This window comes from Phalangium opilio, unplaced genomic scaffold, assembly GCF_054372755.1.
Source record: "Phalangium opilio isolate 3A_F unplaced genomic scaffold, DU_Popi_V2 ptg000521l_1, whole genome shotgun sequence".
Classification (NCBI taxonomy): domain Eukaryota; kingdom Metazoa; phylum Arthropoda; class Arachnida; order Opiliones; family Phalangiidae; genus Phalangium; species Phalangium opilio.
The window spans coordinates 980,074-992,988 of record NW_028324240.1 but is presented as its reverse complement, the minus strand read 5'-3'; the positions used below and the strand labels follow the sequence as shown (position 1 = coordinate 992,988).

The window sequence follows — 12,915 nt, the reverse complement described above, 5'->3', positions numbered from 1 at the left end:
GAGAGAGACGAGAGAGAGAGAATGAACTACTTTATTTAAAAGCATATACTGCCCTGTCTTTACAAGGTTGCCAAAAGACACAGTTTACCGATCAGTCTAAACGACATTGTCAAGAATATTTTGTATAATTTTTTAAGATTACGTAATTGATAAAAATAAAAATTCAGTTAAGATAACTAAAAAACAAATAAGAGTTATGTGTCAAATTATTATCTTATAATTAGATAGTCTAGTGTGCTGCATAAAGGTGAAAGTTAAGTTGGCTGATAGAGTCTCGCATAACCATAGTGGCTATATTTGGTAAAATCGTTGCATGTAGTCGAAAGCGGTGGACGAAATCCGCAAAAAACTTCGTTATTGTCCCTCTGGAGCCGATGTATAGACCGATAGTTTCCCATGCTGGGACATCTGGATATTTCGATTTGAAATACTCGTGGGTAGGGTCCATATATTGTTTCTTTTCTGTGTCGACTCGTTGCGCCTGGTCGGTATACTGCTCGAACCGGACTGTAGGATCTAAGATAAAGCCACGTGGTGTCTCGGATGGCTTTAACGAGAGATCCATTGGCAGGACTCGGCCCGTTCTGTCCAGAACTACTAGGTCTGCTCGTTTGTGAGTGTTGTTCGATATGTCAACACAGTGCACCTCTTTATGTACTTCGTAACCAGCGTCTTTTAAATTAGTTTCTAGCATATTCACCACATTATTGTGTCTAGAAATGACCATCTCGTTGGTTTGTGGGCAATCTTGAAGAACATGGCATAAGGTTTCTTTCTTCATGCAGTTTTGGAATCTGCATGAGGATGTTACGTCGGATCTTCCTTTTGTACCACGAGTGGCGCAGCTATTGGAATTCATTTTAATCGCCGTTGTCCATTGTGACGACGATAAGCCTTTACCCGTGACCATCCAAGAGTTGGCCTTGGGGCATTCCGCGAATTGTTTCACTCCCAGGCCTTTTCCAGGGAGCGCGCTCCATTCATCAAAAGCGTTCTTGCGTAGGAGATCACGAAGTTTTTCGACTTTAGGCATGTCTTCATGCGGGTCCATTACAATGGCCAATTTTTCTAGGCATTCAGTTTGTTCGCGGTGAAAGTCTCGGCTTGCGTTTAATATAGGGTCATTTAGTGTTTTTAGTTTCAGGCTAATATTAAAGTGCTGGAGGTATGCTTCCCATGATGCGCACACCATACCGGAGCGTAAATCATCATATCAGGGCTGTCGGTTGGTATTAATAGTATCTGTTTAATTGCTCCTCTGATAAAACTGTCGAGGTCACTGAGGAACTGTTTCGTCAGGTTTTTCAATGGAGCGCTCTGTAACGGATATATCACTGTGGGCCAAATAAATTGGTTAATGATGTTATGTTTCTGCATAGGGCGCAGGAGTGGGCTTGCTATCAAGAGGTCCAGGTCGCTAGCAACCGATTGAAGAATTGCAGCTTTGTCGAGTATTATTTCGTCTGCGAAGCTCACCCCCAAGTACTTTATTCTTTCGTTTAGACGAAGAGTGGGTATTAATTCTCCATTTAGCAACCGCATATCTTCGTCTGAGTGGTCCAATTTCCCCTTCTCAATGATGATTGCCTTGCTTTTTTTGCAATTCGCCGTTAATCCAATTGACCTTAGGCCATCCAAGACGATTTGCGTTAATACTTTTGCCGATGCTTTATTTTTCGCAATTACCGCAGTGTCATCTGCGAAGCCCAGACCTGATAGCGGTTTTTGCCCCTCAATCATTTCGAACCCATTTGTCATTGCCACAGAGTCTTCTGTAAGTTCTTTCAAGATGAAATCAATCGCAATGTTAAATAATATTGGGGAGAGGGGGGCCCCTTGCGGAACTCCACTTGCGATGGAAATTCGCCTTGTTGATTTCCCTCCGACTTCAATCTGGACCTCATTACCCGAGATAAGTTCCATTAGTAGTTTTCTTTGTTTTTGAGAGAAAGGCATAGTATTCAAAGTTTCCCGTATGTGTTGATGACTTACGTCGTCAAATGCTTTTGCCACATCGATGAACACTATTGCGCAGTCCACGTGGTGTGTTTTGGCCGATTGGAGGGCGCCGTTCACAAGTGATGAATTTATGTGCACGCCCGGAGTCGACACAAATCCTCTCTGGGCCGAACATAGATTAAACTGTTGTCTGATTCGCTTGTCTATCGCGCGCTCAATTATTCTGCGCACAAGCGGAAAAATCATTATTGACCTCCAGTTATATAGATCTTTTTCGTTTCCACCCTTGTGTATAAGAACCGCTCTAGCGGTTTTTAAGGAGGGGGGGACATGAGTCCACTAATCCATAATGGTGGCAATTAATGCTATTTCCCGCTGCCCATTGGTTTCCTTGACCGCTCGCATCAATACCCTATCCGGACCTGGAGCCGTGTCAATTGCAATCCCTTTCATTGCAAGGAGGATTTCGTCCGTGGTGAAGGGCTGGTCTACGTCCATCTCCAGCTTCACTTCTGGCTCATATTCCAGTCTTACTGATGGATTCGGATGGGAGAATAAGTTTGCGAAGTGGTCCTGGACTTCTTTGATTTCCATCCGGAACGAGGTATTGCTCTCTTTTTTCGCAATAGTTCTCCATACTTTTCTTCGAAGATTGTAATAGTCAAATTGAGCTTTCTCGTACATATATTCGTTGCGACTCTTGTCACTTCGTTGATTTCGCTCACGTTGAGGATTTGAGGAATTTCTGTATCCTTTGTCTTTTTATTTGGCTTGGTTACGCTTTCTGGCCTTAAAATACCTGCTTGCTGGGTGTTTTGGTCCCGGTAGTTTTTCGATTGCAGATGCCAAAAAATTTTGAAACTCTTTACAGAGATCGTCAAATACTGTAGTGTTTTTTTCACTCTCGACGAGTTGTTGTAAATTTCTCTCAATGTTTAAGAGTTCAGGAAAATTTATCCGAGGCAAAGCATCGTTGGTTGTCAAAGGTCCTGTATCGGGTGGCGTCATGGCCGATGCCGTAGCATTAACCGTTGTTAGATTCCCAGCGCTTGTGTCAGGCACCGTCCCGGCGTTAACACATGTTGGGTTTCCAGCCCCGGGGTCGGGAGGTTTCTTTTTCTTACTTTGATAGTTCGAGACGACCATAGCTCTTGAGATCTCTTTATGTGAGTTGGAAATGTGGACTCGAATGCCCTGATCTCCTTTGAATGACTTGCCACAATGAGGACAGGGCTTCATTATAGGTTGTGGTTTGACTACAGCTGGTAGTGATGGCTGGCGTACTGATTGGCCTGTGGAAATCCCAGGCGATTCCCTACGTCGATTGTCTATGAGCGGGTTGGACTTACGGCGAGACGAGGTCATGGTTATCGATCGACTAACCCGTTCTCCAAAGGGTAGTTGTTATAGCGTGATACCCAACTTGTTTCAATATGGCGGCTCCCATACACTGTATTATACTTGCGATATTATCGCGAAAATTCACCACGAACTAACTTTCTTGTATTATATTACGATTGTTTTGACAAGACCGGTTACGGAATGGTTTATTTTCAAAAGTATGACAACGGAATTTAGGGAACCGAGGCGTAATACTGCGAACCCGAGCGGTAGTAAACGAGCCGAGGCTTAGGAATAAAAGCACGGAGCTAAAAACAATGCGACCGACGCGATTGAAAACTAGAGAGAGAGAGACGAGAGACGAGAGAGAGACGAGAGAGACGAGAGAGAGAGAGACGAGAGACGACAGAGACGAGAGAGACCACAGAGACGAGAGAGACGAGAGAGACGAGAGAGACGAGATAGACGAGAGAGACGAGAGAGACGAGAGAGACGAGAGACGAGAGAGACGAGAGACGAGAGAGACGAGAGAGACGAGAGACGAGAGAGACGAGAGACACGTGAGACGAGAGAGACGAGAGAGAGACGAGAGAGAGAGACGAGAGAGAGAGAGAGAGACGAGAGAGAGAGAGACGAGAGAAAGAGAGAGATGAGAGAGATGAGAGAGAGAGAGATAGAGAGACGAGAGAGAGAGACGAGAGAGAGAGTGTTACGATTCAACGGAAACTAATCGTTTAAAATTACGAACGTCGACTCGTTCTTCCAAAACTACGGAATTTAAAATTTTTTTGATTTTCTTCTTTCGTTATAATTTTGGCTTGTTATTTTTATAGCTATTTTCAACTAATATGAACTCGAAAGCTTTCTTTCTGTTATTTTTTGTACAATCTATGTTTTTTTTTTAGTTATCGTGGAAATACAAAACACAACCTTTTTTCATCGATTCGTTGATTTTGGTTTATTTTTCTTTTTCTTCTTCTTCTTCTTCTTCTTCTTCTTTAGATTAATTCAAATGTTTTTTTCTACTTCTTTAATTTACGCGTGGCGTATCGCGAAGGGGCGTAACATATCGATATCGCCATGCTCGTCGCCATTAACAAACAAGATAAAGTCATATATTTAAGACTAAACGCGACGGATTCGTAACTTTCGGGTTTCGACGAATTCGTCGCGACGACGTGATAAGATTCTTTATTCGGCGACGATGATTTCGTAGGTTCGCGATCGTGACGTAGTAATTTGAAACGTTTAGGTTTCGTGATGGAAAAGTTATGCGAAGCGTTTCCGTTTTTGACGACGAAGTTTATTTTTAACGTTTTAAACTTTCTAAACCGCAACGAATGAGCCGCCGTTAAATTTACGAACGTATTATTTTCCGCGACGAAATTAATTTTTAAATTTTTATTTCGCAACGAATCTAACCACTTAATCGCGAAGTCCAAAGACGTCAATTGGCAATTGTTGGCGTAAACGCTCTCCAAATTCGAATAATTCGGTATAACTGATCGAGAATAATAGATTATTTTTAAAGAATTATCGGATATTAGTAAAACTTTTAATTTTTTCACGCTTTCGAACGTCGACATATCCAAAGACAATACGTTTTTACGAGTTAAATCAATTTCGGTTAAATTTAACATTCTGGATAAACCCGAAGCGTCGACGTTCGTTATGAAATTGTCGAATAAATTTAACAGTCGCGCGTTCGAAAACGAAAATTTCGGAACGCTCGATAAATTAGCCTTTGAAATTTTAATTACGTCAAAATAATGGCGATTGGAAAAGACGAAATCGGAAATTTCGACTAGATTTAAAGACGCTTCGTCGAAACAATTTAAAACTTTAGGAACGTCGCAATCGCAATTTGCGGGTCACTACGTTTCGTTAATTCGAACTTAAACCGAAGATATCGTTAAAATAGCGATGGTGAAAAAGCGGCTGATTTTTTCCATTTTAATATTATTTTTATCTTTTTCGATCGACGTATACTAAAAGAAATATTTTTTACCTTTTTTTTGACACCCGACAAAAATTTTATTTTTCACCTCCTATCGCCTTCGCTTACTATTTTATATTTCAAAGAAAAAAGATTCGCGGAAATGTATAGCGGGCATCGACAGCGAAATTTTATTTATTTTTTATAAAATGTCACGCGCGATTAAATACGCTCGCTCGTAACTACGTTCGCGATGGAAAACGTTGAAGAAATCGAAAACGGAAATTATCTTTAATTTTTTTGGGTTTTCGAGCAAGCGCGCGTTTAATAGAACGCTTCGCGATCGTCACTTTGATCATATTATTATCTATTTAAAAAATTTCATTTTGTAACAAATAAAAACATAAAGAAACTTACTTAATTTTAAGAACCAGAGTGATTGGGTTTTATACGCGCGTGGTTGTTTTCTTTTTCTACATTGCCAATACGATCTCAACCCGGGCTAAAAAACAAGACTTGTTTCCCCCTCTTCCTTTATATACGTATGCCAAAAGTTAAATAAAGCACAACAAGTTCGATTTAAATCAAAAAATAAATACTTTTTTACCCGTACCCAAAAAAAATACAAAATAAACGATACAAAAAACTCGTAAAGATAATGAAAAATTGACAGTTTAATTGGTTTTTTTTTAAACTTCAAACGCTAATCAGTTTCGATTATTAATATCTTTACCGGAAGTTCCCGCTCAGCGCCTCGAAAACTCGATACATTTAATTTGTATCGAGAACGCGTGGTGCAGAGCAGGATCCCCCGGTAAATTAGTAATAATCTTAGCGTATCGCCTTTTAATCGATTGGAGAAGAAAATAACTCGCGATATCGATAACGCGGCGAACCACCCTTACTCTTCCGAAAAAAAAGAAACTTTCTATTGGGCTTCTCAATATTTTGCGGGAAAAAACAACCCGTCGACGGGGCCAAAAGTTAGAGCAAGCTTTTTGTCGCGTAAAGAAAAAAATTTCCGTAAAGCTTTTAAGGAAAAAATCTCGTCCTTTACGCGACAAGAAACTCGCTCGCTTTATAACTCGTCGAAAAACTTAATCAACCCAAAAAAGCCGACGAACGCCTTAAGAAATAGTGAGGGATGCAAGGTTATTTCGACGAAAAAAAGAAGAAAATCTATAATCGCGCGAATTAAAAAAATTGTTTTCGGGTTTGTTTTTTTGCGAGAAGCGTTGTTTCGAATCGCTTATCCACCGCTCGTCGCTGGTTTTCCCGAACATAGCCCGAACGCTGCGTGAATAAAAAATCTTTACAAGAAAATCCCCCTCCGTGCCTCGAAAACTCGAAACGTTTTATCGGGCGTCGTCGTGAACGCGTGATGCAGAGCGGGATCCCCTTGTAAACACAAATTTCGGTATCCTTTTTTTTCGGAATCTGACGCGAGCGGGTTTTCTTTTTCGCACATTCTTATTATTACGAAATTAAACGTCTAATTTCTTGAAAGCGAAAAAACGTTTCTTTTTTGTCATTTTACTTTCAATCGTCTCTTTCCGTTAGTCGACGGTCTTACCGCGTACGTTTCTATTTTTTCCATCGCAAAAGCGAAGACGCGCGAAAACAGTTTTATACGATCAACGTCTCGAAAAAAACATCGGCAAAGTACGAGAAATAATTCTCGAAGAAAAAAAAGATAGAGAGAAACTCTGCAAAAAAAAAACAAAGTAACAGAGATTAGAGTGGGGAAATAAACAGTCCGATACGTTTCGAGTAAAACGGGGTTTTACGTACCGAATAACAGCCACGATTCAGGATCTTAAGCTATCGAACGGTTTTGGGTAATTTGGTTTTTTTTCCGAACAACCTTAAACGAAAAGAGAAAAAAAACCTCAGTAAATTCAAATACTTTATACGTACCGCGAATTATTTTTTTAAAGCGAGAGCCGATTCACAAAAACAAACAGAAATACAATCACCTCGACAAAAAAGTTATTGCACTACAAAATTAAATTCGACTAAGATAATTTTGTGTCGTCTCAATTTTTATCGTTAAGCGCGTAAAACTATTTTTTTACGTTATCTATAAGTGTCGCTACGGCTTACTTGATTTTTCATTATTTATACATCATATCGGCGACGCTCGCGATTGCGTTAATTACGTTTATTTATGTTATATATATATTCAATACGTTACATAAATTTCGCTAAATACCGACAATGTTAAGCTGCTTGTCCAAAGTTGAGTACGTGAGAGACGGAAAGTTTTACCGCAAAATAAAGCGTAAAGAAAAATGCGCGTCCTTATATACGCACACAAATCATCGAGAGTAAAGGGAGGGTAACAACGGGGGGAAATACTCCCACCCTTTCTCTTTTCCTTTTTTTCCGTCTCTCTCTCTCTCTCTCTCTCTCATTCTCTCTCCCCCTCTCTCTGACTCTCTTCTTTTTCTTTTTCCTCGTCTATCGCGACAAAATCCGCGATGGTCATCGAGTTAATTAACAATCCCGTCGCGAACGCGAGGCCCCAAAATTTGCGAGAAACGCGAAAATATTATACCAAATAAGAGCGCCTTGACGATCGCGGAAACCGAAACGAAATAAAACTTTACAAACATCGAAAGTTCCGAGAAAAAAAAATGTCAAGGGCGAACGCGAAGAAAGCGCTCGATCCTTTCGTTGTTTGAAAAAAAAAGCCGAACTTGATGGAATCGGTCGCGGAGATCGAGCGTTAAGTCCGCCTGAAAATAAAATAGAGACTGTTGTCAATTAGATTTAATTATACGGATGGAACCGCGAAAGAATCGTGTAAATTTATATTATTTTATTTAAACCAAAAAAGAAAAGATCGACGAGAACGATAGTATTTTATACGTAATATTTTATTTCCAATAAACATATATAAATTAAAACATTAGTTTTTTTCGTAAGATTCGATTTTAACAACTTGTTTTTTTTTTGTTCGAGTAAGGCAAATATTTGTATAGAATTTTTTTTTAATCGCGATAATATATATTAAACAATTTAATTTTTCTCTAATCGTTAGAGCTAATAACGTAATCAGTCTCGTTTTTCGTCGTTTAATATTCGCTCCATTTTGTTGATCGAACGCATCGCGGCTAAGTAGAAAGGCGTCCGTCCGAGCGAGTCTACCGCGTACGCGTTACCGCCATCTTGGGTTCGAATATTGGATAAGTCTCGAGCGAGAAATATTAACTTTTCGCGCTTAAACCGATCAGTTAAATTGCAACTTGGTACAACATACCGTGGTAGGTTACCCTGGAGAAAGGGGTTCTCGAGTAGGTACAAATACGCTTTAAATATGGTTGAAAGCCCAGATAAAATGTGATTTTCGTAGTTTAGTTTCTATATGGCGTTATTTAGAAAATATACGAGTCCAGCATGCGTAACGGACTATTTTTGAAATCTTTACTGGACTTAGCTTTTACGACACACGAAAGACATCTACCATTTCTGGGTTATAGCTGTCAATTTCTTCCATTAGTTTCTTTTTCTTCTCAGGCGTATTATTGTCGCCAATGCTTCTCCTTAGGAACCAATAATTTATCAGTGTTGGGTAACGCCAAAACCGCGACGAGATACTAAGACATCGTTCTACCAGTTTGGGCGTCTTTAACTGTGACCAACAAAGACATTTTTTAAAACTACCGCTTTTTTAGCGGCATTCATACCCTCCTCCTTACGCTCCCCCCTTTCTCGTCTCTCAATCTCTCTCTCTCTCTCTCTCTTGGTTTTTTTGTATCAATTTTCGCTTCTCCGTCTTTCGCGCGTCTTCTCCGATTCTTTCGGGTGGGGATTTTCTATCTCACTCTTTTTCTCAGTCACTCTTTCCTCTTCTCTCGCAACCTCTTTTTCCCATATCTGGAAGGATGTTTTCCCACACTCTCGCATATTTTGTCTCTCCGTCTTTCGCTCGGCTCTTACGATTCGCTTCTGGATGAAAGTTCATTTTTTTCTCTCATTCGTTTTTCTTTCTCTTTATTTTGTTCTTTTACCGTTTCTCTCGGTTTCGTGTCGGAGTCGCCGCGCGCTAGAGAGACGAAGAGATCTAAAATAAAAAGACGAGACGCAGACGGCGAAAGCGATTCTTAAAACGATACGTATAAACTCGGATTTTTTTTACCATCACCGTATATATATATATATATATATATATATATATATATACACGTCTAAGAAGAGAGGTTCGAAGTGTTCGAGAATAAAAAGAGTCGTAACGCGACGCTTTAAAAGAGAAGGAGAGCGAGCCACCGTCCAAAAACGAATCGGATGGATTTGCGAGAGACGAGAGAGACTGTCCCCCCCTCTCTCCTCTCCCTCGTTTAGAAAAGGGGGGAGGGAAAGGAATTTTACCCCTCGCGCGATGACTTGCAAATTTCGAGAGGGGCGAAAACTCGAGGAATCTAAAGACGACCAAAAACTTTTGGACGACCAAGTTTTTTAGCGGCGTTCGTACCCCCCCCCTTTACGCCCCCCCTTTTTCTCGTCTCTCTCTCTGCCTCTTCGGCTCTAGTTTTTTCTCTCCAATTCGTTTCTCTCGGGATATTTTCCGCGTTTTTCTTTTCTCTCATTTTATTTTCCATCTCCTTCTCTCTCGCGCCACTCTCAGTCTGTATTTTTCTTTTTTTCTCTCTCTCCGTTTCGTTTTTCCATCTCTCCGTCTCTCGCGCGAGCGACTTCTCCGATTCGTTTCTAACGGGAATTTTCTCTCTCACTCTTTCTCATTTTTTCCTCCGTCTCTCTTTCCTCTTCTCGCGAAACATCTTTTTATTCGTATCCGGAGGGATTGTTCTCTCTCTCTCAATTTTTTTCGTCTCAAGTCTCTCGCTCGGCTCTTCCGATTCGATTCTGGATGAAAGTTGTCCGTTTTCTCTCTATCGTTCTCTCTATCTCTCTGTCTTTTTATTTTTACCGTTTCTTTTGGTTTCGTATCGGAGTCGCCGCGCGCGCGAGACAGACGAAGAGATCTAAAATAAAAAGACGAGACGAAGACGGCGAAAGCGATTCTTGAAACGATACGTATAAACTCGGATTTTTTTATACCATCACTGTCTCATATATGAGGCTTCTCTTTTATTATTTCATCTTATTAGCTTTATTATTAGTATTATTAATATTATTATTATTATTATTATTATTATTAGTATTATTAATATTATTATTAGTATTATTATTATTAGTATTATTAATATTAGTATTTTTAATATTATTATTATTATATTATAAAATATATATATATATATATATATACACGTATACGAAGAGAGAGGTTCGAAGTGATTGAGAATAAAAAGAATCGTAACGCGACGCTTTGTAAGAGAAGGAGAACGAGCGACCGTCCAAAAACGAATCGGAAGGATTCGCGAGAGACGAGAGAGACTGTCCCCCCTCTCCTCTCCCTCGTTTAGAAAAGGGGGAAAGGAATTTTACCCCTCGCGCGATGACTTGCAAATTTCGAGAGAGGCGAAAAATCGAGGAAACTAAAGACGACCAAAAACGATTTGGACGACCGGTTTTTTAGCGGCGTTCATACTCCCCCCTTACGCTCCCCCTCTCTCGTCTCTCGGGGCAACGGGTCTCGCGAAATTAGTCGCGTCGTAACGCGCGTTTTTTGAACTCGGATCGGCGAAGCTTAGCGCGCCCTCTTAAGGATAAATTTAAAAAAAACTAGTCTTTTTAGAGAAATGAATGCGGGGAATGGGAAATCGAGTCTCGCGAAATTAGTCGCGTCGTAACGCGCTCTTAAGCATAAATAAAAAAAATTGGAGAAATTTTAAAACAATTTTTTTTTGAACAGGAACTTATCCCGAAAATGCGGGGACGCGTTTTTTAACGATAAATTTAAAAAAATATGTTTTTTTTTAATTTTTTTTTGAACAAGACCTTTCCCGAAAAAAATTGTGGAGATTGGGGAAATCGGGTCTGTTTTTTTAGCGACGTTCATACCCCCTCCCAGGTACGCTCCCCCCTCTTTCTTGACCGTCAATAGATGGCGGTAAAAAGAAGAAATTTCGAAAACGACGAAAAACCGATGCAACTAGACACGATCGATAAAATTTTTCGGATGATCGATTTTTTAGCGCCGTTCATACCCCCAGGTACGCTCCCCCCTTTCTCATCCGTCAATAGATGGCGGTAAAAAGAAGAAATTTCGAAAAGGACGCAAAAACCGAAGCAACTAGACACGATCGGTAAAAACTTACGGACGACCGGTTTTTAGCGGCGTTCATACCCCACGCACGCTCCCCTCTTTTTCCTCTCTCTCTCTCTCTCTCTCTCTTTCGGGCGGCGAGGAATTTTACTCTCGTGGCACAAAAAACCGAGGCGTTGCGCGCTTTAAAAAAAAAAAAGTAGCCGAGGCTTACGTACATACTTGTTTCGTTTGTTTTTTCCTTAAATTTAAAAAAAAACCATTACCATAGTTTATTAGAAACCCTAAAACCCCGTAATTTAAATAAAAAATACTATAGAAAAATAATTATTTTAACTCACATTGGTTCCATTATGTATTTTTTTCTCGCTCCATTTTTCCGGCGACGAACCGAGGCTTATAAATATAAAAAAATAACTTTGACACAACATCCACATCCGTTGATTGGAGTAAACCGATCACGTGGGTTCGAGCGTTTCAACACACCCCCACCCACCCTCTTATAGGGTAGGAAGTAATATTAACCCTCGCGGGGTGACTCGCGAAAAATATCCGAGCCGAAAGAAAATAGACGACCGAACGAAGACGAACCGCGCTAGAGACTGCGAGAGACGGAGAGAACGGCGGCTCTAGAAACGAATTAAAATGGCCGCTACTCTTTCAACCCGCCGCGCCATCTTACGTTTACGAGGGCGGGAGTAATTAAACTAAAACTGATTTTTTCCCCTTTTTTACCCTTCCCCTTTTACGCCCTTCCCCCTCCCTACGACGTATATAGCTGACAAATTTTTTTCGAATAATTGGGGAAATAAAAATCTATTCTCGGCACGGATTTGAAAAGTAAAAGGCTTACCTTTATCGTACGCGAGTTAACGTTTTTTTACTTGAAATTGTACAATCGAGTAGGCAAAGACGATTCGATCGAACCTGGCGCGAATATTTTTCTTTTTGATATAGAGCGTTAGCAGGAAAAAAAGTAAAACGGGCCTAGATTTAGCGACAGAGCTAAACCGCTTTAGTAAAACCTAAAGAAACAGACAAACACGCGATTGAATTTGAAAATCAAATGAATGCAAAAAAAACCGGAATCCGCGAACCATATTGTAAAAAGGAATAAAAAAAGTTGACGGTCATTTTTTTATTTTTAATATAAGACGCTAATATTCGTAGAAATTTGCGCGTTTATACGCGCAACAAATTGATTTTTCTCTTCACTTCGTAAATGTACGGAAATCGTAAAGTATTTAAATCGATAATTCGCGACTCAACAGTTGAGTTAAAAAATTTACTTTTTCTTCGCCGCTCGTATAAATTTCCGCGATGTCGCTCAGTTCTTCCTTCAAATAAATAGCCGCTTCTTCGTACCGTCTAAAACCAGAATCCGTAAATATAATTTGTTTAAAAAAAATACATCATTCGATCGTTTATAAGGAGAAAAAAATAAAATTGGAAAATCTTTTTTTTTAATAATTACTCGTTCTATCAATTATCCATTTTTCGGTTTTTGGCG

General features: G+C 39.9%; 1 protein-coding gene across 1 annotated transcript; it reads right to left on the bottom strand.

Moving 5' to 3' along the window:
* Positions 1–229: 229 nt before the first annotated feature.
* LOC149589678 (uncharacterized) lies at positions 230–1,051 on the bottom strand. Its single transcript, XM_089861840.1, has one exon. The coding sequence runs from the start codon at positions 1,049–1,051 to the stop codon at positions 230–232; it is 822 nt and encodes a 273-aa protein (XP_089717966.1).
* Positions 1,052–12,915: the final 11,864 nt, after the last annotated feature.

Coding starts and splice junctions, on each gene's coding strand:
- LOC149589678 (XM_089861840.1), bottom strand. CDS start 1,051: ATGGACCCGCATGAAGACATGCCTAAAGTCGAAAAACTTCGTGATCTC.